Source organism: Anser anser (assembly GCF_964211835.1).
Source record: "Anser anser genome assembly, chromosome: 8".
NCBI classification, from domain to species: domain Eukaryota; kingdom Metazoa; phylum Chordata; class Aves; order Anseriformes; family Anatidae; genus Anser; species Anser anser.
Window position 1 is genome coordinate 5,581,491 of NC_139728.1, and position 25,741 is coordinate 5,607,231.

The 25,741-nt window shown below is 39.8% G+C and overlaps 2 protein-coding genes across 15 annotated transcripts in view; one reads left to right on the forward strand and one right to left on the reverse strand.

The window, feature by feature from the left end:
* Positions 1-7,113, reverse strand: part of CAMSAP2 (calmodulin regulated spectrin associated protein family member 2) — an 80,954-nt gene extending 73,841 nt beyond the window's left edge. For all 4 annotated transcript variants that reach the window (XM_083846715.1, XM_083846714.1, XM_083846713.1 and 1 more), the window contains exon 1: positions 6,621-7,113. In XM_083846715.1, coding sequence (XP_083702841.1) covers positions 6,621-6,759 — 139 coding nt within the window. In that variant the 5' untranslated portion in view covers positions 6,760-7,113. The remainder of the gene's footprint in view (positions 1-6,620) is intronic.
* A 116-nt stretch (positions 7,114-7,229) lies between these two features.
* DDX59 (DEAD-box helicase 59) overlaps positions 7,230-25,741 on the forward strand; it is a 30,150-nt gene continuing 11,638 nt past the window's right edge. Inside the window, exons 1-3 of one of the 11 annotated variants that reach the window (XM_083846735.1) lie at positions 7,230-7,320; positions 7,514-7,686; positions 17,700-17,795. Coding sequence is in view for 3 of the 11 variants with exons in the window: in XM_083846729.1 (XP_083702855.1) it covers positions 24,146-24,273 (128 nt within the window). In the remaining 8 variants the exon portion in view is untranslated. The other 10 variants (XM_083846734.1, XM_083846731.1, XM_083846733.1 and 7 more) reach the window with 10 other exon arrangements.

A 25,741-nucleotide genomic window follows, 5' to 3' on the forward strand; every position in this document is an offset into this window, starting at 1 on the left:
ACCTTACATTCTCCTGCTTTACCAATCAGAGCAAGTCTTCTTGGAAATCTTGTGCAAAGAAACTCAACAAAAGCCATTTGCCTATGGATGACTATTTTGGACAAAGGAAGAGAATTATTTTCTCTGTCATGATGACTGCTTGAAGAAGAATACAACAGAAGGTCTGATCTTTGTATGGAAAAAAATGTTTTATAGAAGACACACTATTGAACAATTAGCCAAATATACTTTCTAGCAACACAGTATTGCTTTGAAGAGTGCTAGTTATATCAGATCTAAATTTCAGGTATAGATAATGTCATAGAAGCTTTTTTTTATTATTATTTTTTATGTGGGTCTCCGTTTCTAGAAGGATTTATCTCAGACACATAAAACAAAACAAACACCACAAAGTAAACAAAAACAAAAACTTGCGCAAACTCTAACTTCATGCCCCATCCAGACTTCAGTTATTTTTCTGGAGCGCTGAGCATCACGTAAGAAAAGCTGTTCTGGGCCACACTACTTGCCTAGCCTGTCCCATATTCTGTCTTCAGTAGCACAACAGGAAATGCTCACCAAGCATACAGGAAAAAACGGGAAAGTGTAACATCTGCTTTAGCAACACCTGCCTATTTATTCAAGTTCTGATAAACCTAAGAATAACTTAAAATTACCCCTGGAAATAAAAGGATCAACTCTTACTTGCATAAATGCCTTCAGAACTTGTTTTCAGGATGGGTGAGATACAAGAATTAAAGATAATCATACAGTTATAATCCCGTCACACTCATTTGGCACCTTGATAACAGTTATAATCAAGATATGTTTTAAATAAAGGATTATTTCAGAAATTTAGAGATAAAGACTTACTTCTTGAACTTAAGGACCTCAAACCACTAAGACAACTTTTTGTCAGCCATAACTAGACAGACAAGAGGTGAAACATCTGCTTTGGTGTCTGTACTACAGGTTCTCTTAGTTTAAGATTGCTTCTAATTGGGAAAAAGAAAATGGTTAGGAAACTGCTAGAACTATACAACTATACAATATTTGCATTACGCAAATGCATTTCAACTTCATACCAAAAAGATCTTCCATTACTATATCCTGAACTTTTGGGAGGGAAGGTGGGGGGGGGGGTTGCTTAATTTTTCTTGCAAGTCTTGAGGGATTTTCACCCCCAGCCCTATTTTCCAGACAGTGATCACCAAAAACATTCATTCAGAGCCCTGGGTTTGCCAAAGCAAGTGGATAAAAGTTACTATTTTCAGGAATGGAGCCATATCCAGTTTTGCTCATTCAAATCCCCCAGCTAGCTAGAAAAAATGAATTTACAAGTACATCTCCTATGGGAAAGCTGAGAAGTTCCCAATCCACTTTCCATGGACAGATAGTCAGAATTAGAGCACCTTTAAACATGGAGTCACTAAATTAACCCAACGGACTATCCTAAATCACTGAAAGAACGAATTTACAGGACTGCTGTAGTAGTGGCAATGATCGTTGAAGAATATAAAAGAGAAGTATAGGTAGTGGAAGTACACTTCTTCTCATCACATAGACAAGCATTTCGTTAGCCACTTCACGTTACCTTCTGCAGGCAGGCACTTCAGTTTTAATGACAGCTGTGCTCCAGGTAGGCTGAATAACATGAAGTCATTGAAAGAATAGATCATAAACTCCCTTACCTGATGTTTTATTATGTAGTAAGAATTCTGACAACTTAGTAATTCATCTTCTCATACTTCTGTACATCCACAGTCTACAACTACAAATGACTCTGGCAAACCTGTTAAGCTCAAAAGCTCATTTGCTTTTATTTACTTTAAAAAAAAGAAAAATCTACAGTCAAACCATGTTTCATGCATTCGACAGAAATGAGGGATACAATAAACTTCAAGTAGACCATCACAGTCGATGATTAGTCCAATCAACTGATTCTAGTAGGATTGACCAAAGTATCAATTTGTCAGCAAATAGTTTAGAAAGGTGAGGAAAAAGATCATTTTATATATATATATATATATATATATAAAATACATATATATATATAAATAAAAGGCTATCCTGGCAAGAATCCCTAATGTCTGCTTTTATACTCCCAACTCTTGTGCAAGTTTTTGCTAGCTGTCAAACTGAGCCAGAGTAAAGAAATTAGTTCTGCTAAGGAAAGATTATGAGGCGTTCTGGCCTGCAACAACCAGCATAGCAAATGAGAGTATTTAGTTAAAACTTGCTTCTGTCAGACACACAATGTTCATTTCCTCCCTTCCTGGTTCTACTGGCAACATCTGCAAATAGCAGTAAGTAGCAGCATATAATAAATTCTGAACATATTAATCATCAGGAGAAAGCTATTTTTAAGTTTCTTGGCTAATGTTTAGTTGCACATGATGCAATTCATAATCTACTGCTTCAGACACCTATAGGTGGCAAATTGGATGTTAAAAGCCACATGGACTATTCTGTTTTGACTGCAGAAAACACTCAAACTAAGGTTTAGCGCAAGCACTCAGACCTGTGCAGCTTTTATTTAGCTTTAGTCCTGTCAAAAAGAATCATGCTAAGCCAGTGAAATTTATTACTGTGGCAGGATAACATGTTGTATGGATAGTAGAAAAGCAAGAGGTTTAGCTTGACTTTAAAATTGTTCCCATAATATTCTCAGAAACATAAATGTCAGGGAGAGTCTTAACTTAGAAACTAAAAATTGGATGCAAAGCTGGCTGAAAAAAAAGATATTCAAAAAATATTCAGAAGTTCCCTACCAAACTGGAGGAACGTATGATTCAAGGTTCAAGAATGAGAGCTTTCATTCACACTGGCCAAGGTTCTAGAGAACTGATTCCAAACTCCAAAGGGATTAAAAGCATTTTGGAAAACAAAATTATAATTCAAGATGATTTTGATTAGTGGAAGAAGTGGTTTGAAAATAGGATGCTGTTATATAAGTATAGCTGCAAAGCAGGAACCTACAACCACACAATTACAAGATGGGAACAACTGAGTAGGCAGTAGTTCTGCAGAGAAAGATATGGAGCGATAGTGAATCACAAATTGTATGAGTCAACAATTCTAGGCTGATGCAAAAATGACAAACGTATTCTAGTGAATAAAAGAGAATATTATAGGTTGGAAAGATGAGGAAATTTTTTCAAATCTACCCTGTAGATTTGGCAAGGGTTTAGCTGGACAATTAGATCTAGGTTCGAGTCCAGTATTCATGCAGAACAGGATCACAGAAGAGATGATGAAGAGGAAAAAAAGAATCCATAAAAGCTTGACTTAAAATGAATTTGAAAAAAGCCTGTTTTGTCTAAACTGCAGAACAGAGATTATGTCTTTATTATGTGAAAGGTGTTATAAAGAGGTAAGGCGTCCACTGTCCTCACATCCACCAGCAATAAAACAAGGAAGTAATGGATTTACAATGTGGCGAGAAACACGAAGATTATTATACTCTTCCAAGATCTAGAGATATATAAGGATTCAAACTGACTACCAGACATACAATGGAATCTCTATAATTACAGATTAAAAACAAAACAAAAAAAGAACCCAGGCTGAACAAGCATCAGGAATAATGTATATTTAGCTCTGCCCATCTTCAGGATGCTGGACAGAAGAGTTTTTCCAGCTACATCTTCTGTGACTACAGTAGAGTGAGAAGACAAAACCTCACACTTGAAAATGATGACATCCACTTTTGTTGTTTGAGAAAAAAAGGATACAGAGCAAAACACTAAGATCTTTTAAAAATTATTTTTGTTAATTAGATTCTTATTAATAAGATTAGTAATTATTATTATATTTTAAGTCAAATCATATAATATCATCAACACAGTTCAAGCACTCCTTTGGAAAGCAGTTTTTCTATACTCAAATAGTTAACTCCCAGCATTGGGAGTTAACACTGAAATTGAGTGCTTGCAGATTTAATTTCTAAGGTCAAACATTGCCCCTAAGTTACTGCTAGCTGTGTCACTAAAATCATCATAAAATGTTATCACAAAATGTTTAATCTAACCTGCACTAACATGGGGACACTTTTTGCAAAAAAAAAAAAAAAACGAGAACCATCAAGATACAAAACCCCACACTCTTGTCAATACACAAATGTGAATGCTGTCTTCAGTCAGTATTTCTTAAAAAAAATCTTCATATATTCTTCAAACAAGATGCCTTCAAGATGTTAGTGTACTTACTCTAATAAAGACAGCTTACGAGCAAGACAACTTAATTTGACTTGGCTATGTTGTCAGCCAGACTGTTCTCACAGCTTCATGGAGGATAACAACACACAATTGGTCTCTCTGGTTTTCAATGCAGATAACAATTATCAACCACCAAAAGTCATTACTATATCTTAATGAATGCTCCATATTCCAGAATTCTTCTTCAAGAGAATTCTCTTCACAACACCTGCTCAAGCTTTACCCAACGATTTTGACTGTATTACAATATGCTTTTAAGAATGCAAAATATGCCCACTGGACCTGAAAGATGTACCCATTTGATATATAGAGATGTGGACTACAGCAACTTATGTCTTTCATTAATCCAAGTGAACAGCAATCATTTCTTGCAGAGAGGGCGGGGAAAAATCCTTCACTTCTCCCACCCACTCAAGGAATTCCAGTATTTCAAGGATTAAAAAAAGAAATAAAATGTGGCCTCCGTAAGCACTCTAATAATCCTCTGTAATTCCTTTGTATGAATGCATATAGCGATAGCTAGCAGGAGACGTGGCTGAGGTTGTGATCTACTCTAAAGAACTAAAACAAATAGTTTAAAAAATCCAATCCTGTCAAACTTCCTTCCTTCTTGGAAAAGGTGAAGGTCAGTTCTTCTGTTTCTCTCCAAGCATAAAGGAAGCGTTTGTATTGCAGACATGTAAGTCTCGTATACTGTTTTTCCCTGCTTTAGACAGGAATTCTTCTTTGAAGCTCTAGTGATATTAACCAAATAGAGGAACCGTGAGAATAGAAACACTACAATTGCATCTGTTTAGCTCTCTTCTTACCAGTTAGGTTATGGAAGTATTTAGGGGCCAAGAGGAGCTATCACCTCCTCTAACGATGTTTCACTTGTGTCTCTCTGAATCACCACAGTAACAAGGAGTATAAGAACCTGTTTTGGATCACGCTTTCCATAAAGTGTTAACTGACAAGTACCCGGGAAGTTGCTTTACACATCCAATAACAACTCCACCAATATGAACCAAGACATTTCAACCACAGCCTGAGAATTTGTCCAGCTCCAATAGAAAAAGCTTTTCAGGTTAGAATGCTGGGTTATGTAATTGCACAAGCACTGTACACCCAACACCCCACAAATACAACCTATAAAGCCGAGCTACTCAAAAAGATAATCATCTCTCAAAACCTAGGAACAAGGACTTCAAGAATTATCACTAGTACTATTTACCTCTTATATCTGCAAAGCTGATAAAGTCTTATACAAAAGCATTATATACCTCCTCAGTTTACAAAGGAAAGTAAGGAATACTTACTGGCAATTTTTTATAATATGAAAACAGTACTTTGATGTTTTTCTTTCTGATGTGATGAATATGCATTTTATTTCAGTAGTCACTGACCTTAGCAAAATTTCACTAGGTTCAAACACTTTGAAAGCGGCTTTTTGGAAGCCCCGTGTCAAATATCATTGGTTCCCAGGGGCATCATAATGGTACACCTTTAACCCTGTTGAAGTATGTAAAACAATGCTCTGGCCTTAAATGCAAAAGCCACAAAATTCCAAAAGGAGGGACCTTTTCCTGTTATTCTACACAAGAGAGGGGTAAAAATATAGACTGCAAACATCTAGCTCACCTTTCAAAGAAAACCCCTATTTTTAAATCATAGAAAACTAGACGATTAATATACTACAGCTATAAAAACAAACAAACAACAACAAAAAAAAAAACACCACCCAGCCTGGTAAGTTTTCAAGATGCCTTCCTCAGAAGACCTCTGTAGCCTGGTGTTCCTCAACGCCTAACAGTATTTCAAGGATAGAATAATAGGTCTGGTATTCCTCAAGGCCTGGGTTTTCAGAGACCCAGAAGTAACGCCTCTTGGAGGCATTACAATCAATTCTATTTACACTCACAGACAAGGAAAGCCTACTGTACTCTGCAGGCCAAAAACCAGCATTAAATGCTTTTCCCCCAAATCCTTCTTATTGCTTAACCATTCAAATGGCTACAGGCTACTGGCACACACGTCAAACTGCAGCGCACATCCATTTCCATCGCTAACCCTCAATTCAGCTCTTAAACACCCAAACACAGACTGCTGGGTTGCTTTTTTTTTTTTTTTTGGCCTTCTAGAAGCGTGACCCTGGGAAAAAATAAAACGAACCACGATTTGCAGAGTTCAAATCCTAAAATAAAATTACATTAGCTGTAAAATACAAAAAAATACTGAAGGAAACAGCGGTGCTGAGAAGACCACAAGGTAATTAAGGAAAAAACAAACCAACAAAACCCACCAGGAGGTACAAGGGACCCCAGGACCGAAATGCTTTTGCCGGCACCTTGTGCCTCCCCTTGCCAGCTGCTCGCACGTCCTCGGGAGCGAAGCAACCAGGCAGGAACCAGCATCAAAGGCAGGGAAGAAGCCGACGCCACCTACCTGTCCCAAAGGCTTTGGCCACCAGCCAGGCGAGATTACAGGCGATTTTCGCTCGGGAGAAATCATAATGGTCAAAGGGTTTGATGGCAGGGACAATGAAAGTCTTCCTCATCTCCTTGGCGTCCGCAGCATCCCCCATCTTCTTGCAGGACCCCTCGCAGCCCCGAACTTACATGGTTGTCCCTCCTCCTCCTGCCGAGGCCGGGAGAGGCGCAGGAGCAGCCGAGGGCGCGGAGCCCAGCTGTCCGTGACGGGCTATCGCCGCCTTCCTCCGCGCAGGAATGTGGCAGAGCCCGAGCGTCCCCTTCCTCCTCTTCCTCCTCCTCCTCCTCGCTCTTTGTCTCGCTCCACTCACGCCACCGCCCCCCCAAAACCGGCCGCCAGCCCCCGGCTCGGCCCCGACAGCCGCCGGCCGGGCCCTGCCCGGCCCCGAGATGTCAAAACGCCGGCGTGCGGCCCCCGAAACGCGGCGGCCCGGAACGAGCCGGGAGCGGGTCCGGGTGCCCCCCGCCGCCCCTCAGCCGGGCGCTGCGCTGCCGCCGCCCGCCGCCCTCAGCCCCCCGCCCGCCGCCGCCGCTGCGGCTCCCGCCCGCCCGCCGCTGCCGCACTGGCCGGGCGACGCGCCGTGCGCAGGCGCTGCCGCCTCCCCGCCGGGGCGGGGCGGGAGGGCGCTGGGCCCGGGCCGAGTCCTCCGGTGGCGGTGAGGGACGGGGGGGGATCCCCTCAGGGACCCTCTCAGGCACCCCGTGAGGGGTGTGTGGGGGTCTGGCCTGAGCCCTGCCGAGGGGTCCGACCGCTGAGGTGACACCGAGCCTCTCCTGCCCTGTGCTCCGGCAGCTGTGGGTGCAGCTGCTTCGCCTGACTGAAAACTTATTATTTTTATTTTTTTTCAGAGAGGTTTTGCTTGAAGGGACCCGCCCCGACCAAGAATAAGCTAATCTGGTCGCCCCTCGCCCGCCTGGAGGGTCGGTGAGTGGCCACCACCTCCTGCAGCGCAGGGCAGCATCTTTTTATTTCCCAGCTGAATGTGGAAGGGAGTCTTTAGATACAGCCTTGGCATGAAGCGGTAAGGCTTTCAGATAGTATTTTATCGAAATTATTATCTCGTTATTTGTAAAGAGGACTTTAAATTGATCAGGACAGAGTACTTCCCATCATTACGTGGCTAGCCATGCTTCTCGCACTAATGATACAAACGCTGTCATTATGAGGCCGTGCTGTGCTTCCCAGCTTTAGTGACACGAGTCTATAGTTACTAGCAATGAGTGCGTAAATAAAGGGTTTGGGGAGGCCAGTGTTTGAAGAGGTTATTGCTGACACATGCTCTCTGGGATGGGATTCCCAGGCTGTCATACATACCACTCATAAGTGGTGCATAGCGAGCTACAAAACAAGGGATTGCTGTTCGCAGTATTCAGCAGGAGGCAGGGAAGGAGAAAAGTTTAGAAATCCCTTTTTTAGCACACATATGGCTGAAATTCCCAGATCCTCCCCAGCAGGAACAGGAATAAGAACAAATTAAAATATAGGTGTGACTTGGGAACGTGTTCTGTGTTCAGAAAGAGTACATACTTAGCTTTCAACAACTAAAGTTACACCTGTACTTGCGCGTTTTCCTGAATTAGTATTGTGTGTGTTTTTTTTTTTTAAATATACTTTGGGAATAAGTTATATATAAGGCACTTAAAATTATTTTACCTGATACGGATTTTTTACATTGTTTCTTGAAAGCTCATTTAATTCTTCCTGTATATATAACAACAAACACCTGTAATTCATGAGCTTTAAAACCTCAAATGATTAGACCTAAAACAAGTTCCTATGTTCCAACTCACTTGCTTTTTGTATGACTAAGAAAATGCCTAAAAGTTGGGTGACTTACAGGAAGACATGCTTATGAAAACTCTAAGGCCATAATTTAGGTATGATGGGTATGGGTCCACTTTAAGAGGTCACAAGATTTTGAAAGTCTCAGAAGAATATTTAGAAAAGGTGGTCTGTGGTGAGTGTAATAAAAATGTTTTTAACTTGCTTTTAGAACTGAACACATGGATATGAAGTCTGTGTAAGTGAAAAAGACCACCACCACTAGTTGCTCATGCCAGTTCTTCTGCTTTTGCAAACGTGCCAAATGTGATCTTGCTTACTGCACTGTCAAAGATATCAACAGTCAACATGGAAAATGATTAAAATTTACTTTAATTGTCCAGAGGAGATAAGCAGAAAAACTGAGCAAGGGCTCATCCCCTTCTGCTCTGTTCCTGTTTATTCATCTCAAAATATTTTAAATAGTGATAATCTCTTCTGTACACAATCTTTTTGTTGCAAAGTATTTTATACTTTAAAGTTTATTCCAAGTGGAAATACGACGCATTAAGAAATAAAACAAGCAGCTCCCAGATGTCTTTTCCTTCATTTTCCCTTCCTTTGCTCTCCTTCCCTCTCCCCTGAATTAGAAACCCATTTGCCCAGTTTTATCCTGAAATTATATCATAGACCTGATTCTTCACTGTCACGTGCCTAGTCACGCACACAGCAGTTGTACCGAGCCTGTAGTCAGTGTCAGGCAACAGGAACAGATATGACCATGAACCTATGAATAATGGTGTGGATTACGGCTGTTGCTAATAGTTGTTGCTAATAGTCTTAACCTTGGGAGATAGTGGAACGAACCTTGACTAACAATTATGTATCTTGGTTTTCTCACTTGTGTCAAGATTTCACGGGGCTTCTGAAGAGGCTATGTCTAGAGTAGATGTCCTTAGTCTAAATTAGGGCTAGCACTAGATTAGGGAATGTTCAGGCTGGAATAAGATCTAATGCATATATATATATATATATATTTAATAATACTGTGCGGTAACAGTGAAGTAAAATGTTTTTAATTGACAATACCAACCAGCAACAGCTGCTTTAAACTACTGTATTAGGGAAAATCCACAAACAACACTTTATGGAAACTTTTCTGGCATGTAATGCTTCAGTCCTGATGTTGGAAAAAGGCTAGGACGAACACCATGGGGATATTATCTTTAATTACTACTATGAAATTTGCCTATGTAAGATGCTCCCATTTATTTTTCTTAGCTCTTCTAGAGGTTACAGCACTTGTGACAGAAAGGGCAGCGGCTGAGGGGTGAGGTGTGCCCCGTAGCCCCTGGTGAAGAGGCAGCGTGCCCAGCTTGATGTGATGCTGCCAGACTGCCAATGTGCAGATGAAGGACCAGTCACATCCTGCTGCAATCCTTAAGAAGTGTGCTTGTTGACTTTAGCAGGTTCTGGGTTGGATGTATGAGATTGAGCAGGTAGTCTATAAAGGATTCGCTAATAGATATTACAACATAAAGAAGATGTCTGAAATTGAATCACTGATATGTGGACATATATGATATATGTTTTATATCACTGGACATCAGGAAGAGGTTCTTCACCGAGAGGGTGGCTGCACACTGGAAGAGGCTCCCCAGTGAAGTAGTCACTGCACCAAGCCTGTCTGAATTTAAGAAGCGATTGGACTGTGCACTTAGTCACATGGTCTGAAATTTTGGGTAGACCTGTGCGGTGCCAGGAGTTGGACTTGATGATCCTTAAGGGTCCCTTCCAACTCGGGATATTCTATGATTCTATGATTCTACGATACGCCAGCCTTTAAATCTTACTGTTTCAGTATTTTTTTAAATACTTCTTCGTAAGTGATGATAAGACCAGTAAAAGTGTGAGAGTTAGGAAAGTATATTTTTTAATAGGTATTGCTAAGTGCAAGTGATTGTCTGAATTATTAAACTTCTCCGGTGTCATTACAGAAATGTATGTATGTAGTTTCTGCAAGGTAGGAGTTTTCTCAGGGCATCATTTTGGAGGGGAGTGTGCTCTTCCTGTTTCAGGATGATACAAAAGTACAAGAGCAGTTACATATTTTTCGTGTTTCAAGTTCTATTAATTTGCAATCAGAAATGAAAACTTTCAGCTTGCTTGATACTTACAATGTGTTGGTTTGTCTCCCTTTGTCCTTTTCTCTCTGCTTACTTTTGTGTCTTTTCCAAGATTTTTTTGTTTGTTTGTTTACATCTGTTTTTCACATTGGCAGCTTTCATGTCCTGCCCATCTCCTGGAATTGTACTTGTGCCAGGGGTTTTTCAATGACCTCTCTTTCTGGGCACCGTGTAGTACTCCCTAATTCCATTGTTTTCTTCTTGACGTTCCAATAACATCAGGGTGTGTGTGAAGAGAGAGAATACTACTGTTTCCCCTACTATAACTAATGCTTTTTATTGGAAACCTTGAAACATATGGAATAGATCCTGCCCTCTTTCAGTAAGAGAGATCTATTTCCTCTATGGCCATCTGGATGTCTGAACTGTTTTCTGAGGAAAATCCTAAGCATGATTTTACAAATGTTACCTTTAAAGACTACAACTAGCTTAGCTGTACTGTAAGATAAATTTTATAATGGGTAATTTAATTCAAAAAACACTTTGTACAAAAATGAAATGCAGTGTTATTACCATAATGATAGCTGTTAGATAATGCTTTATTTGTACTCTAGTTCAGAGGAAAATGGATATGACTCTAGTTTTTGAATTGTGTATTCAGGTATAAGAAGTTTAAATCAGTTAGCAAGACTTTTTCTTTTTTTACCAAGTCTGAATGAGAGCAAGTACTAAATTGTGCGCTTTTTCCTGTTGAATTATCCTGAACTATACTGAAGTGACTGGATGTTTTGTTTTTCATTCTGCTCCTGCATGTGAAGAAAGTTCTCAATGCTCAAAAGAGGTAATTCGTTGGAAGCATATGCGTGTTTGTTGGTGGAGCATGAATAGACTTTAGTTTTCCATCTTTTGGCCCTGCATTCAGTTTCCCTTGAAGCCCATGTGTGTCTGAATGAGACCAGCAGCAAATACTAGAGAATGCTCTGTTAGAATGGGAAAATTCTAGTGTCATTTAATTGCAACAGAATTATATTCTTAGAAGGCATGGTAGTGAAGGTGGATGAAGAAGGGAAAGCAAGAGAATAGCATAGAAGACTACCTGAAGAAGTTTTTTTATTCTATTTATCTACTTCAACACATCGTTATCTAATTCACTGAATTTTTAGGCAGTTTCTAAGTTTCCCTTAACTTACAGAGAGGTTGCATGTTACTGAGGATTTTTTAATGATTTAGTTAGAAAAGAAGTGTATATAGCTGGAACGCTTTTTGAAAAGTGGCTGCGGAAAGCGTGCTTCACAAAGAGTTGTGTTGTGTCCATTCGTTGGTATATTGTGACCCTTGATGTTCCTGGAGATTTTGATTATGCACACATGGGAAGGTCATCACAATTTGAGTGCATAGAATTCTACTACATTTAGTTCTCTTTTGCCATCATTTTAATTTGTTTATAATATTTTCTGAGTAGCTTTAAAGAAGTATACCTTACAGTTAATTTGGAAACATTTTCAATATACGAAAATGTATAGGATGTCTAAGCCTCATGTAGAACAACTTGATTTAAATAGTCTCCTATTTCAATATATATTAGAAACGTGGAAAGAGCAACAATTACTTTAATGGTTGCCCTAAACTAAATGTATGTGTTTACATTTATATTTAGTAATAAATACTTGGCTCCAACAAAGATTTTTAAGGTTAATTGTATGTGTAGTTCCCATTTGAAATCACTGCCACTACAGACATGATTAAATTTAAGTCTGTATATAGTTGTCTTTCTGGGTTAAAGGTGTCATGCAGAATATTTGTTCTTGAAGAAATAACCTGGATGATTTCTTCTTCTAGAAAGTCTCAAAAGAGAAATTAACTACAAAAGATTTATGCATCTGTCTGGTTGTTCTGTCCTCCACTTGTTTATTCTTCACTGCTATGGTTAACCTTCACAAAATCACTTAATCTACCACCCAACAGTTCTGGATACTTACGTGCACATCTGTTATACGTGGGATGCTTTACCTACTCTGATGTGACAGCTTTTCCAGCGTTTTGTTTCCAGCAGGTTGAAAAACTGATAAGTGGATTGGATGGTTACTTTTGTATTAGCTGTTTATTTACCAAGAAGGCATGTAAAGAGTTCCTCTGTTATGTTAGCACCTTTCACACCACTGTTTAAGGTTAGAATTTTATTTTTTTTAATACCATCTGTAATGGTTTGCTGTAACTTGCTGTTTTCTTGAAGGCTTCTGGATAATTTCACTTTTCCCTCTGTCATTTCCCTTGTACCCATCCAGCAGCATGCAGCCCCCTGCATCTTTAAGCCCCTCCAGTCATATGACTCCAGTATTACATTTGGTCTGTTTTTTTTGTTTGTTTGTTTGTTTGTTTTTGTGACAGTATCTATTGTTAAATGATTCATAAATTGCTTTTTGTTTTTATGTGTATAACTGTAATGTTAAGGAGATTTTTACTTCACCTTTACTATAACACCTATAGAAATTTATTGGAAATGGATAGAATTACAACTTTTTGCTGCAGATCTATTTGACCAGTTAATATAAACATGTAAATATCATAGTCCATTACTGTAGACACTAATCCGGGTGCTCTCCTGCTGAAACAAATGTTGATTCTAATAGGATTCTGCTCATTTAGGAATTGCACAATTTAATTCTCTGTCCATTCTGTTAATGTCAGTAATGATGCTTCTTGACAACTTTTTAAAAGCTGTGTGTGAATATTGCCCTATATTGTGTGCGAATATTACCATATAGTCACCATATATTACCATACCTTCATTTACGATTGTTATGAAGTAGAGCCCTTTTCTTTAGGATGACTTTAGCTGACTGTATTCTTAACTTCAGACTCTCATCAACTGCTCCACCCCAGTACCTATCAACTAGCTCTTTCTCAGCTGCCCTAAAGCAACTGGAGGCTGGGTTGCTGTGCTGCCATACAATATACACAGCTGTGTTGAAACACAAGGCATTCTCTTGGCTGTCTTACCTGGGCAGGGAGCAGCCATGGTTCCACTGTTAGCACAGAGTATGGAAGTGGCAGTCGAAATCAAGGGTGCCAGAATCAGAGCCATCTCTTTGTAGTACCCAGTGTAGTTGAACAAGGATGAAGGAAGGCTGAAACTTGCTCTTTAAGGGAATATTTGAGCCCGGGTTGTGATGGTCACTGCCCTGGAAGCAGTTAAGCCAGACAAAGAACATCTGGGACTCTTAGTTCTGCACAGTTCTTCATAATCCCTCATAATACAGGCTTTGTCTTAACAGCCACAGTACAGTCCTTACAGATGATAATTTACTAAATGAGGGAAGATGCAGCCAGGGTAAGAGCATGCCTGTAGGCATTGCGTTGAATCAAGGGAATGGTTATGTGAAGCAACAAAAGTAACCCCTGGAAATTTTGTACAAGAATGTGGAGATGCTGGGGTATATATCTGTAAGTTTCTCTTTGGTCTGGCAAGTCTTGTCTGTGGCAAGCTCTTTCCTGCTTTATTCTCTGTTCTTAACAGAAAGGAAGCAATTGTCTGACTGGAGAACCTAAGGTAGCAGGAGAGATATCATTGCAATGAACCCCTGTGTTGATGCAGGTCCAGCTTGTTCAGTTGAGTGAGCAGTTTGCTATGCATAGGGCATCTGTTGGAATTGGGTACTTGAGTCTCTGTCTCAGCTGGCAGTGTTTTCTTTTAGGATTAGGAAGAGCAGTAAGTTGTGGTCACCAGAAGAGAGACACTGGGAAGCAAAAACTGGCTTAGTAAGAAAGTGTACGCGAAGTGTACCACCAAGGCCTTAAGTGTTTTTTTGCTGGTATAATTAGGAACACTATTGGACTTCTTTGAGGGAAGAGATAAATTGGAGGTGGGATACCGAAGCACAAAGAGATGAAAAATAAGAATTATAAATGCTATTTTTGTTGTATTGTGTTGTAGAAGTTACAGTCAGAGGCCAGGATGTCAGAGTGCAGAACAAAGTGATGAACTATGTTTGTTCAGAGTCAGAATGATAATGTTTTAGGTAGCAAGCAGTAGCAAATAAGGCTTTGATATTATTATATTGTTCTGATTTCATTACTTGAGTCCCACAGAAATATCCTCGCTGCTGCTGGAGAGCAGGTTTCCTGTGTATCAACAGAAGATTAAGAGCCATCTGCATGGAGATGCTGTGTGTCTGCACTTCTGCTGGCTCTTTAATCATTGAAGACACACTGTCATGCTTCCCAGGGCCAACACCCTCTTATAACCACTGACTACCTTTGCGGCTTCTCACAGAACAGACAGTGTTGGTAACACAGAAGCCTTTTCACTACCTTATGTTTTTGCTCCCAGTCCCACTGATCTGGTAGGAGCTCTTTGTTCTTACTTGTCTCTTGTCTGTCTAGCCACACTTTTTCCTTGTTCAGGTTGTATAGTGCAGTAATGCTCTATTTTCAAGTATTTAAATCAGTAACGTCAAGGGGAGCTGTTTCCCTGCAGCTTTAGTTTACTCTGAAGCTGAACGGAATGAGAATGAGAGCCATGACTTAACTCCTCATCATTTCATACAGGCTACTTGGGACCGGTGAAGCATGTCTCTGGCCTTTTTCCTTACATACCCGGCATGTTTGGCTGAATTGCAAATATTGTCAGCGGAACTGTTGTTTCATAGGCTTACTTGGTATTAATTTGTGCTTAACTGTAAGGCAGGCAGAGATATTCTGGGGGCCAACATGCTCTAGACATACCTCCCCCTCCTTCTCCCCAAGGGAAAAAGAAATTAGCCTAGAGAGCAGAAACATTTCTTTGTTACTTTCGTCTCTTGGTATTTTCTGGCCCTGTTCCTTCCAATATTTCCTTTGAAATGATCTCACCAGATATATCCAGAACATACCAATTGATTGGTATGTTTTGATTCTCTCTCTTAGTTTTTAATTGCTGGGAGGTTTCTTCCTCTTGGGCATAAGCCTAAGCCAACACTTTTCCCCAGCTCTTTTCAGTGCTTGGGCAACTGTCATAGCCTTCTTGCTTCTTGATACCTTGCCATTGCCTGAAAGAGAGCTTCTTTAGCATGGGCTTTGGCCTGTGTTGTGTCTGAAATCTAATTTCTATGTATCTTGCTAGTTGCCACTAAAAACAATATTGCTGTGGCAAGAAACTGTACAGAATGACCTTGTCCTAATGGGTTGTGTGCCAGAAAAGAAAGCTGGAACAGTGAAATTGGACTTTAGCACAGCTCAAAGTTTTGAATCATTTGATTTAAACAAAACAAAACCATTTTAACATGGAAATTCTAAGCTTGCTTTGTGTAAGAATGTTGTGTTATTTTGTCAGTTTTTCACAACCTATCCTAACACCCAAGTCAGCTGAGTTGTATTAAGAATTTGCACAGATTTAATCCACTGAGTTGTTGAGCAGATAGAATCCCATGAGTCTTTCATAAGAATTTCATACTGCTTTCCTTAAAAAGAAAATACGTCAGTGGAGTCTTTAACATATAGCACAAAAGTCTTCTTTTACACTGCAGTACTTCAGACTTTAATACCCAAAGGGTTAGAAAACACATAATGATTTGGAGTGCAGAGTTGCTAATCAGATTTTTTTTCAATATAAAAACTAAAAATGTATGAATTCTAAATTGTTTATTTAGTATAAATGTAATTGATTCCAAAATTTAGAAGTATATATTAAAACTTATAATCTGAATTATTTTGAAGCAGGCATTATCATGCTGGATTTTTTTTGCAGCCAACTTACAAATCCCAGAAAAATAAGGTTTGCATGGAAAGTTCTTGGCAGATCTCTCTTGGAACAGTACAAACTAAACTGCTTAACAAGGAGGCATTCATTATTTCTGTCTTGCTACCCTCTGTTATTGTGGAGTCACCAGCTGTAAGGTTACTGGCATCCTTGATTTTTTCTAATAAAAAGCATAGGGAGCAGTCATTCAAGTGTGGTAGTGAGAGATCTGTCACATTTTTTAGGCTCACTTTCTTTTTTAATAGCTGCCATGCTTTATCAACCTGAGCTAATGCATCGCCTGCATGTTCTCACAGCAAACAAAGTTTAGGAAACTAGTTGAATTTCAGGACAAATCTGTGGTTTATTCTTCAGAGCTTCATGGTCCTGCAACCTGTGATTAAACAGCGTGTCAACTTAGGGCCACAATGTGCGAGAAGTGGAGGTTTGTCTGTTTAGTGTTTGTAACTAATTGATAAATACTAATAAATGGTTCATAGAAGCAAAAGCTCAAGAGAGAGTTAAAGGGTTTATTTTCTTGAGCATTTAGTGATATATTCTCCTCTTTTTTGGTAACCTTGAATACTATAGTCTTATATAATTGCTGTTTATTAGTATTTCCACTGATTCGGTCCTTTCAAGGCCTCAGCTTTATCACACCTTAACTGTATTTGCTGTTATGTGTAGTCTAAAAGAGACAACATTCTCTTTTATGCAGTAAAGCTTAATTACACATTACTGAGTTTAGATGTATCCCATAAGATAACAGTTCTTCAGTTTTATGTTTTCATATTTAATAGTGTTCTTCCTTGCTGAGCTGTGTAAGAATTACATTTATGTGAAAAATCCATACGATATCCAATATTTGGTACAGTGCCATTCTCTGATCAGAGGAGCCGAGCTATGTTCCGAGAGTGTCTTCACTGGACTTAGAGAGGATGGAGTGGAAGCTGTTTTCAAATTCAGAGTTTTCAAATTCAAGAGTAATTTCTACTTCTTAGGTTTGGATTTGAGGGGATATTCTGAGTTAATGTGCTGGTACCAGCAAGTGCGGAGTTAGCTGAACTTGAACTCGGAGCTCAGCTGTTTTGTCTGAACTGGGTTTCTTAGAAGAATGTAAATAAGAACAACCTGAGAAACCTGTAATTAGAGCCAAGCTTTGACACGGTATGTGTTCAGAGATGGACTACTAAGGCCCAGGGTGAAGTTAGTTTTCGATTTACACAGATTGCTCCTTTTCTTGTTTACCCAGTCCATCTTCAGACTGATCCATGGGGCTTTGGTATTCTCAGATTGGGATGTAGCATAAAACGTTTTACTTCCTTACATACTAGGCACTTTATGCCAGGAAATAGGTATAAATAACTCCAAGACTTGCTGTTCAGTGCTGTTACTCTGTCATTCTTTAATCTCTGCTTTTGTGTTTTGTAGGATGACTGTTACACATGTATGCATACAGTAGCATTTGTCTGGGAGGGCAGTTCATCTTTGCCATGTGTGAATATCCAAGTGCGAGGATAAATTTAGGTAAATGATCACATTAATGGTAATTATTTGTATGGATGAAGCAAGAAAAATAAATGAGCAAATTGAAATATTGGAATTTTAAGGTATGCTTTCACACATTACACAGGTGTTTTAACTCCATAAAACCTGAGTAGTGCATTGGTTCTGTAATGACTCAATTGTGGCATTTTTAGCTATATTGAAATACATTTTTAGAAAAAATAAATAAGTTCTACTACATGGGAAACTATCTTATTTCATCTTTGCATAGAAATATTTAGAAAATTATTATATGAAGAACTAAAGGGGCAGAACTATATTTGAAGTCTTAGTTAAATGACACTGAATCATTTCTAGTGCTAACAGTGCTATATAATGCAAACCATTTGTCCACTATAAAATTGTTTTTCCATTTCAAATTTCAGCATGGTAGCTTTCTGTTGATAGGTTCTACATGGAGTTAGGTGTTGTCCATACTGGTGCAGCTGGCATAAACACTATATTGTGTATTCTGGCTATTAGGACAGAAATGTAATGCTGCTAAGGCCACATCCAGATTACTTTTTTGCCACTATGTTATTTGCTACAGCTAATGAAAACCATGGCCTCACAGGTGATAGGAAAACAAACAAACAAACCTTTGGGCAAATAGTTATACATTATTTAGTAAAGAGGAACTGGCAGGAGGCTCTAGCTCTGCTTTTGTAGCTTCTCAAATTTATGCATATGGTGTTTATGAAAAAAGTTATGGGAAAAAAATGAGTGTTAGCCATAGCAAATGTTAACAGTTGTTTTGCTCATTCTTTTCTCTGCATAAGAGAAGTAAACAGGAAAGAAACACTTCTAGGGAAGGAGCAGTGAAAATGATGCACGTATTTTGGAGATAAATGAAAGTAATAAAATGTTTTCCTTTTGAACTCTGGTACACTTTTCTGTTAAAAAGTCATGGACAAATGGTCGGCTCAGTGACCAAGTATCTATATTGCAATAAAATGCTTTTGGAAGGGATTTTAGCTGAAGATGTAAATTTATTTAGGTAAATTAAGTCACAATTACTTCATCCTCTGTTTTGCTTGGAAGTCATGTACAAAGTATTTAGCACGTGACAAATATTTCTGCTAGTGAAAAGAATGCCAAATAAGTTACAGGTCTGCAAAATGAACGTCAGAGGTCTTCACAGTGAGTCAGTGGAAAAAATTATCCCTGAAGTGTATTTATTTTTTAATTGAACTATTAAGACTGCATTGAATACTCTGTGTACAGGGTGACATTTTAGATTTTAAAAATCTGTAGGCTAGAGCCCAACAGTAACAGTCACACTGAGCGGTAGTGGAGGCTGACATAAAGGAAGCTTTTGAGACTTGAATCCTAGAGCTGTGTAGCCACCTAGCCAGCCGCCAGCAGAAAGTACAGGCGCTGGAAGGCTCCTCTGTTTTATAACAGCTGCCACTGGCTTCCAAAGCGAGGAGTGGCAGCTGGCAGTCAGCAGCAGAGACATCCTGAATTTGCCTTCTACCCTGGCACCAGTGAAATGGCTTTTTTAGATTCATTTAGAGCCTTTCTGTGCCCTCTAATAATTTCTGTGTGAAGGATTCAACTAGGCCTTCATGCGTAGGCAGAATAGGACCAAACGTAATGTAGGGAAATAAGGTTAAACCCAATGATTAATATTGGCATAGATTTTAAACAAGACTGGTAAAAAGTCTAGTTTCTAGCATCTCCCTTGCATGTTTCCCAGTGCATTCTTAGTCCAGCGATTTCTGTTTTCAAAACTAGTAATGCTGGTAAGAGCTTTAGTGATGTAATGGACATTTATTATCCAGTTATTCAAAAAGCTTATAATGGATTTTTTTTTTCAGTCTGCCACAATAATGGATCATAACTCTCGCTGTAGTGCAAATGCAACATACCAGAGCATAAACTCTTAAGTTTATTGTAGTCGCTAGTTAACAAGAAAGGTCTTCATCTGTTAGGAAGCGATATGGTTGGAAAAGGTTTATTGAGGAGGAAGGTGGAAATGCATGTCAAATATAGGTCATCTACCTTTGGTAGAATACTTTTATGGATCTACGTTAGTGTAACAGTCACATAATGAAAAAACATGAATGAAAGTTTAGTCAAGCCACCTAAGGAACTGTACATTGTAATAGTTGGATCTGTAACATTAATAGAGGAAAAATAATTGATCACAGAAAAAAAAGCCAAGCTGAGAGACCCAGAAGCAGTGTGTTTAATGTTTTGTAAACATGACATTTAGAACTCTAAAGTAAAACAAGAAGCAGTAAATGAAATAAAAAAAGAAACAATAAGTAAAACAAAAATACAAATAGCAGAAATAGGTGATGATTACTGCTTCTCATCTGGCAGGCTTAGCACAGAAAAATCAATACATTCTGTACCTGTGGGAATCTGGCATTCAGTGCCAGAGCTTCACGGTAGGACTGCTGTTTGCTTTTTAAAAACAAACAAACCCACAGCTCAGTAATATATTTTAAGTATTCAGATTTAAATAGACTTGTATTAATTCCAATTTTACTGCAAATTTCTGCAGAGACTAGTGTCAACGAGTATCTCCTTAGAAAGTGGCTATTCAAACAAAGAATGCTCAGGAAGCCTAAAAATCTTAGTACAAGCTTTCTTTTACTGATTACTTACTTTTAACAAGTTTAGGAGTTGCCTGTTTGCATTAAGCAAAATTAAAAAAAAAATCTGGGCCTCAAAATAAATGTAGTGTGTTAAATGTCAGTACTACATCAGGACAATTTATATGAATATTAGCAGAATTGACTAGTTAATGGCTAGCTACCATTGTTTATTTTTAGATTATCTAGATTTTTCCTGTGTGGTTGCTTCAAAGCTGTAATTCAGAAACCAGTGGAGTCATTGACTCACTGATTCATTCAGTCAAAGAACTATTCATTAAGTGTGCTTTGGCTTTGAGCTGCTGTTGACTACCTTACCTACAAACCTGCAAAGTGGCTTCTAAATCCCTAAACACGAAAGAAACAAACAAAAAAAGAGTTTTGTAGCATCAGGTTGAGCAGACAAACGGCCAGTCCCCAGGTAAACGTGTGTTTGATTCCATGTGGTCTGAATGGAAAGGCAGCCTCCTTCCTCTTCCCCCAGCCAGCAGATGTTTTGTTAACACCACATATAGGTGCTGTGGCATGTGCTTTTTTTTTTTTTTTTTAATTCCAGGGAATCATTCTGTAAGTGGCATCATTGTAAATTTCTTGCTCTTTATCCTGATACATAGGATACATACAGAGACAATTAAAATAATATCATAAAGAAAACCCAAGATACCACCCTTCTTTTGAGGCAAGATTTAATTTTTAGATTTGTCAGTACTGCCACTTCCCACTTGAGGGAGTGATGTGTTAGGCTCTATTTTGACACTAATTCGAGTCCATTCTCAGTATGTTTACCTACACTGGGAGTTCACTCCATTTGGAAGATGCAGGCTTTGCATGAGGATATTTTGGCTACAAAGAAAACTTAAAATGTACCGTATTAAAACATTTTGGACACTTCCCTTTTGGGGTGTATTTATCTGTTAATCAGACCCTGTAGGGAACTTGTGAATACCCTTCTTGCCAGATTCTTGGCAAGATGCCTACAGGTTGTGTTCTGGTAGAGGTTTTAATTAATAGGGGTCGCTCTGGCAGGTATCACTGTGGAGAGCTGAGGCATATGCTACAGCTAAGCAGCTCTTTGAAATGCTTGTGATACCATCTCTGATTTAGTATGTACAACACCTGTTTCTTCTGAACATGCCTGGGAATAGAGGGATTTTAGTCTCCTGATTTAATCCAGTCTTGTGTTACTGAATTATTTATTGTTTACAAGTGATGCAAAAAGTTGGTTCACACTTCTTTTATAGAACGGCTGTGAGATGTTAGAAACTGTAGGGCAAAGTATCTGGTATTAACTTGAGGGCAGGAATCCAAGATGCCACACTTGCTTTCTGCGTATTTGATATGGAAGCCACGAATGAACATGGAAAAATCTTTTTGGTATGATTTAAAATAGACCAAAAAGTGGGATCCTTTAATGTTGGTAATTTGTGCTTGAATGAGTTTTCATTTTTTGCCTTTTTGTCTGTAGTGAATATCTTCACTATTTCAACAGAAAATTGTATAAATTTATTAATTGAAATTATCTGTTGTGGTAAATCTATGTCAGTATGTATTAGTTCGTTTGCACGTGTGGGTTTGTGTGTGCTCTATTACATTGCTATAGCATTAACTCCTAATATTTGCTTAAGAAGTTACTCTGAAGAGTCATATTAATTAGATAAGCGGTGTATTTGGACAGGGATTTTTAATAACAATACTTGATGGATTTCTAGTAACCACACATGATAATTTTTGTAGCAGCTATTGTACTGTAACACATGAAGCATAGACTGTGATGCTCATTTCACTGCTAAGACAAGGCGATTGTAAATTTTTAGTGCTTTAAAAAATAACAGTGTGACTACACAAAATCCAGATGCTAGTACTATTTTTTTAACATGACCTGGAAACCTTAAGATTTTCCATAAAGTTATCCCTGGATAAATTGTGCAGAATATGCGTAAATGATTGTCCTAATTATCAATGGCTTTCTAACAGGACTTAAAACCAACTTAGTTCAGCAAGCGTTTGAACTAACTAGTTTTCAGGAGTAAGGATACCAAGACAAAACTCCCCTAGGATTTTTAAGAGTATCTTATCTGGGCATATTTTGTACAATATGGTGAACACTAGAAGTACAAAACTTGAAGTTCAAAATTTTATTTAGATGTCATTAGCAGCATCAAGAGCTGGAAGAAGGGGAATGAAATTTGCCAAGGTTATCTATTCTTATATTTTTCAGCATTCTTTTTTAAGCTTGGGAAAGTGACAGGAATAGAACGTGTATTATCAACAGTCAAGGCAGGTTTTCTGTTTGGACAAGCTCAATTCGTGTTACATTTATAATTGTGTGTTATATAACAATGGTGTTAAAAATGCAACATAATATGTGCATCTCCAAAATTATGATTAAGAAAAAAAAGTACCCAATCAGAAAGTATTCATTATTAACCAGTGTTCTCGTGAAACAAATACGGTGTTGAGCAAAAACTGCAAGTCATGCATCCAAAAATGAATCATGGAATACACCCACCAGCTACATTATTCCTTCTGCACTTTGCAGCTCACAACGTCAGGAATATGCACTATGAACAAAACCAATAAGGAGCTGTACTATGTGTGGTTAGTATTAGCTAATCTTAGGAGTTTGGGTGTAATTGAAGTGACAACTTTTCTCTCATGGCAGGTTGAGGCAGAATGGTAGCTTTCTGCAAAACAAAACAGTGATTTTACTATTATAAAAAGTTATTTTAATGTTCTTTATATTCACTTGTTTCCATTAGGCTAACATTTCTGTCACAGAAATCTACTGTTAGCAAAGTAGAAATAGCTGATACACCAAATAAAACATCCCGTATGTATATGGTCTTTATAGAATACGAAACATATTGAATATTGTTGAAATATTGGTCTTTATTTAGCAAATGATGTTTTGAATTTCTGGAAAGGACTGCTCAAAAATGGAAGTAAGAACAGGAAATTAGTCCATGTTAGAAGCTTTCTGGGAGGGAAAAGAGGAAAAAGTGCAAACAGAGGAATGACAAAGGCTGAATTAGAGAAAGGTGGAGATTTTCAGGCAATGAAGAATGCAAGGAATGTGGGTAAAGAGTGTCTTGACAGCTTTTTCGGTTCTAGAAATGCCTATTTAATCTTTCCAATATCTTAATGGTGTCCTCTACTTGCACCAGTTAATTAAAAATCCCTCACAGACCAAAACCTCCCATTTGCACAAACTTAACCTTTCTGCTGCGAGAAGTCTACCACAGAGGAATCCGGCATAGTGTAGGACAAGCTGCTGTTTAAGTGGGACTGGATTATCAAAGGTACAGAGCACTGCAGCCAGCTGCTGCTGGTGTGTCTCACCTGCCCACCTGCCTCAGCTTTGTGTGAGTGTTTTAACCCTGTTCACACTGGCTCCTCTGGTCCTCTCGACTGCCACAACACAGTTTGCAGAGGGGCTGCCAGCATTTATAGGCTCTGCTAGCAGGAAGGCAGTGGTGGTGGTCACCAACAAAAGCAATTTCTGAAAGCTGCTGCTGCCCTTCTGCGAAATGTGATAAATTCTGGTGTTCCCCATTGTGATGTAGCAACAGGATAAGTAAGGTGTGCTTATTTATTACTGAAAATAAAAAAGTCATTTCCTCGATCGCCATATATGAACAGCTCTGTCATGCCCTTGCACCTGTTTTAAGTGGGTAAATACACGTGCTAGGAATTTATTTAGCATACTTTGCGCCTCCATCACATGCAGTAATGTGTTCTGCAAATAACTTGGTATATGTCCGCAGCACCTCATGCCGTAAACACGGGCCGGCCAGCCCCGAAGCAGGCAAACACCGTTCCCTCCACCGCGGAGCCGAGCGGGAGGCCGCCCTGCCTCGGTGCGGCGCAGCTCACTCGGGCCAGGCCTCGTACAGGGGCCTGGCCGCCCCTCCGGGGAGCGCAGAGCCCAGACGGGCCGCTCCCTCGGGCCTCCCGGGGCCCGCCGGCCCTCGCCTCCCTTCCCTCAGCTCGCCCCGGCCGCGCCCTCCCGGCGCGCTCCCCGCCGCCGCCATTTTGTGAGGGGAGGCGGGCGGGCGGCCGCCGGCGGGGCGGGAGGCGGTGTCGTTGCTCCGGCGGCGGGGAGGAGGAGGAGGAGGCGGAGGCGGCGGGCTCCCCCTGGCAGCACGGAGGTGGGGGTGCGGGCAGGGCGATGGGGGCGGTCATGGGTGCGCGCCGGCTCCCTCGCCCCTACGGTGGGTGGCTGCTGCCCCGGGAGGAGGGCAGCGGGGCTTCCCGGCGCTGCAGGGCTGGCGGTCTGCCGTGGCGCCGGCCCTGCCCCTGCCCTGCTCCTCGGCAGGCCCGCAGCAGCTTCCCGGCGCTGTGGGAGCGCGCTGGGCCTGCGAGGAGCGCGGTTCGTGGCGAGCCTGGCGTGCTGCTGCCTCCTATTGTCACCCAGGCGGGTACCGGGCGCGTCAGGAGGGCTGCTGGGGGCAGCTTTCATCCCTTAAAAAGTTAAAAACGAGCAACAAGCGGTGGGATTTGGCTCCTAGTCCGACAGCGAGGGGGAAGCGGCCTTCCCCGAGTCACCCGGGATCGCCCCGTGTGTCCTGCCTGTGAGCTCCGGGCGGCAGAGTTTTAGCTAATCGGGCGTTGCTGATGGTTCTTCGTCTTTCAGAATTGCTTTGAATCACACAGGGAAAAAAAGCTCTCTGTAAACACAGGGGTAGTTTCCCGTTCTTTTAGAAAACTGATGTACAAAGAAGCTGGCAGATTGGTATGCATGGCATGATTCATTCAGAATAGAGTTACAGTATTTTTTACTTTGCTTATGGATTGTACTGTACCGAATGATCATTGAGAACATCTGACATTTTCGAGGTCAAGTTTCAGAATACAAAGTTACAATTATTTATGGACAATTAATTCAGCTTCCTTGTATTACAGGAGGGGCTTAGCAAATCGGTCATGTAGGTCTTTGCTTTCTTTGATGTCCTGGACAAACAGAGCTGGACCCCAAGAGGATCTCAAAGTTTACAGCTTTACCAAATTTGGGTTAACTTTGAAAGGGACACCAAAAGTAGTGATCTTGGGAGGGTGTCGTGCTAAATTTCACGTCAGTTTCAAGATTGATGATTTTGTTTGTTTTTAACAATTTTCTAAACTAAACTAGAATGCATGTTTTGTTTCTATGTGTCATTTTAGAAACAAAACTCTCCAAGTATTTAAATATGACTAACTAAATTTGTAGATAGTGAAAATCAAAGTTTTTTTTTTTTATATACTACCAGAAGCTGGGTGGATGTCTGTTTTGTTCCATGCTTCCACTTTGTTTTAAAGTATTACTTTACATTATATCAACATTGCAAA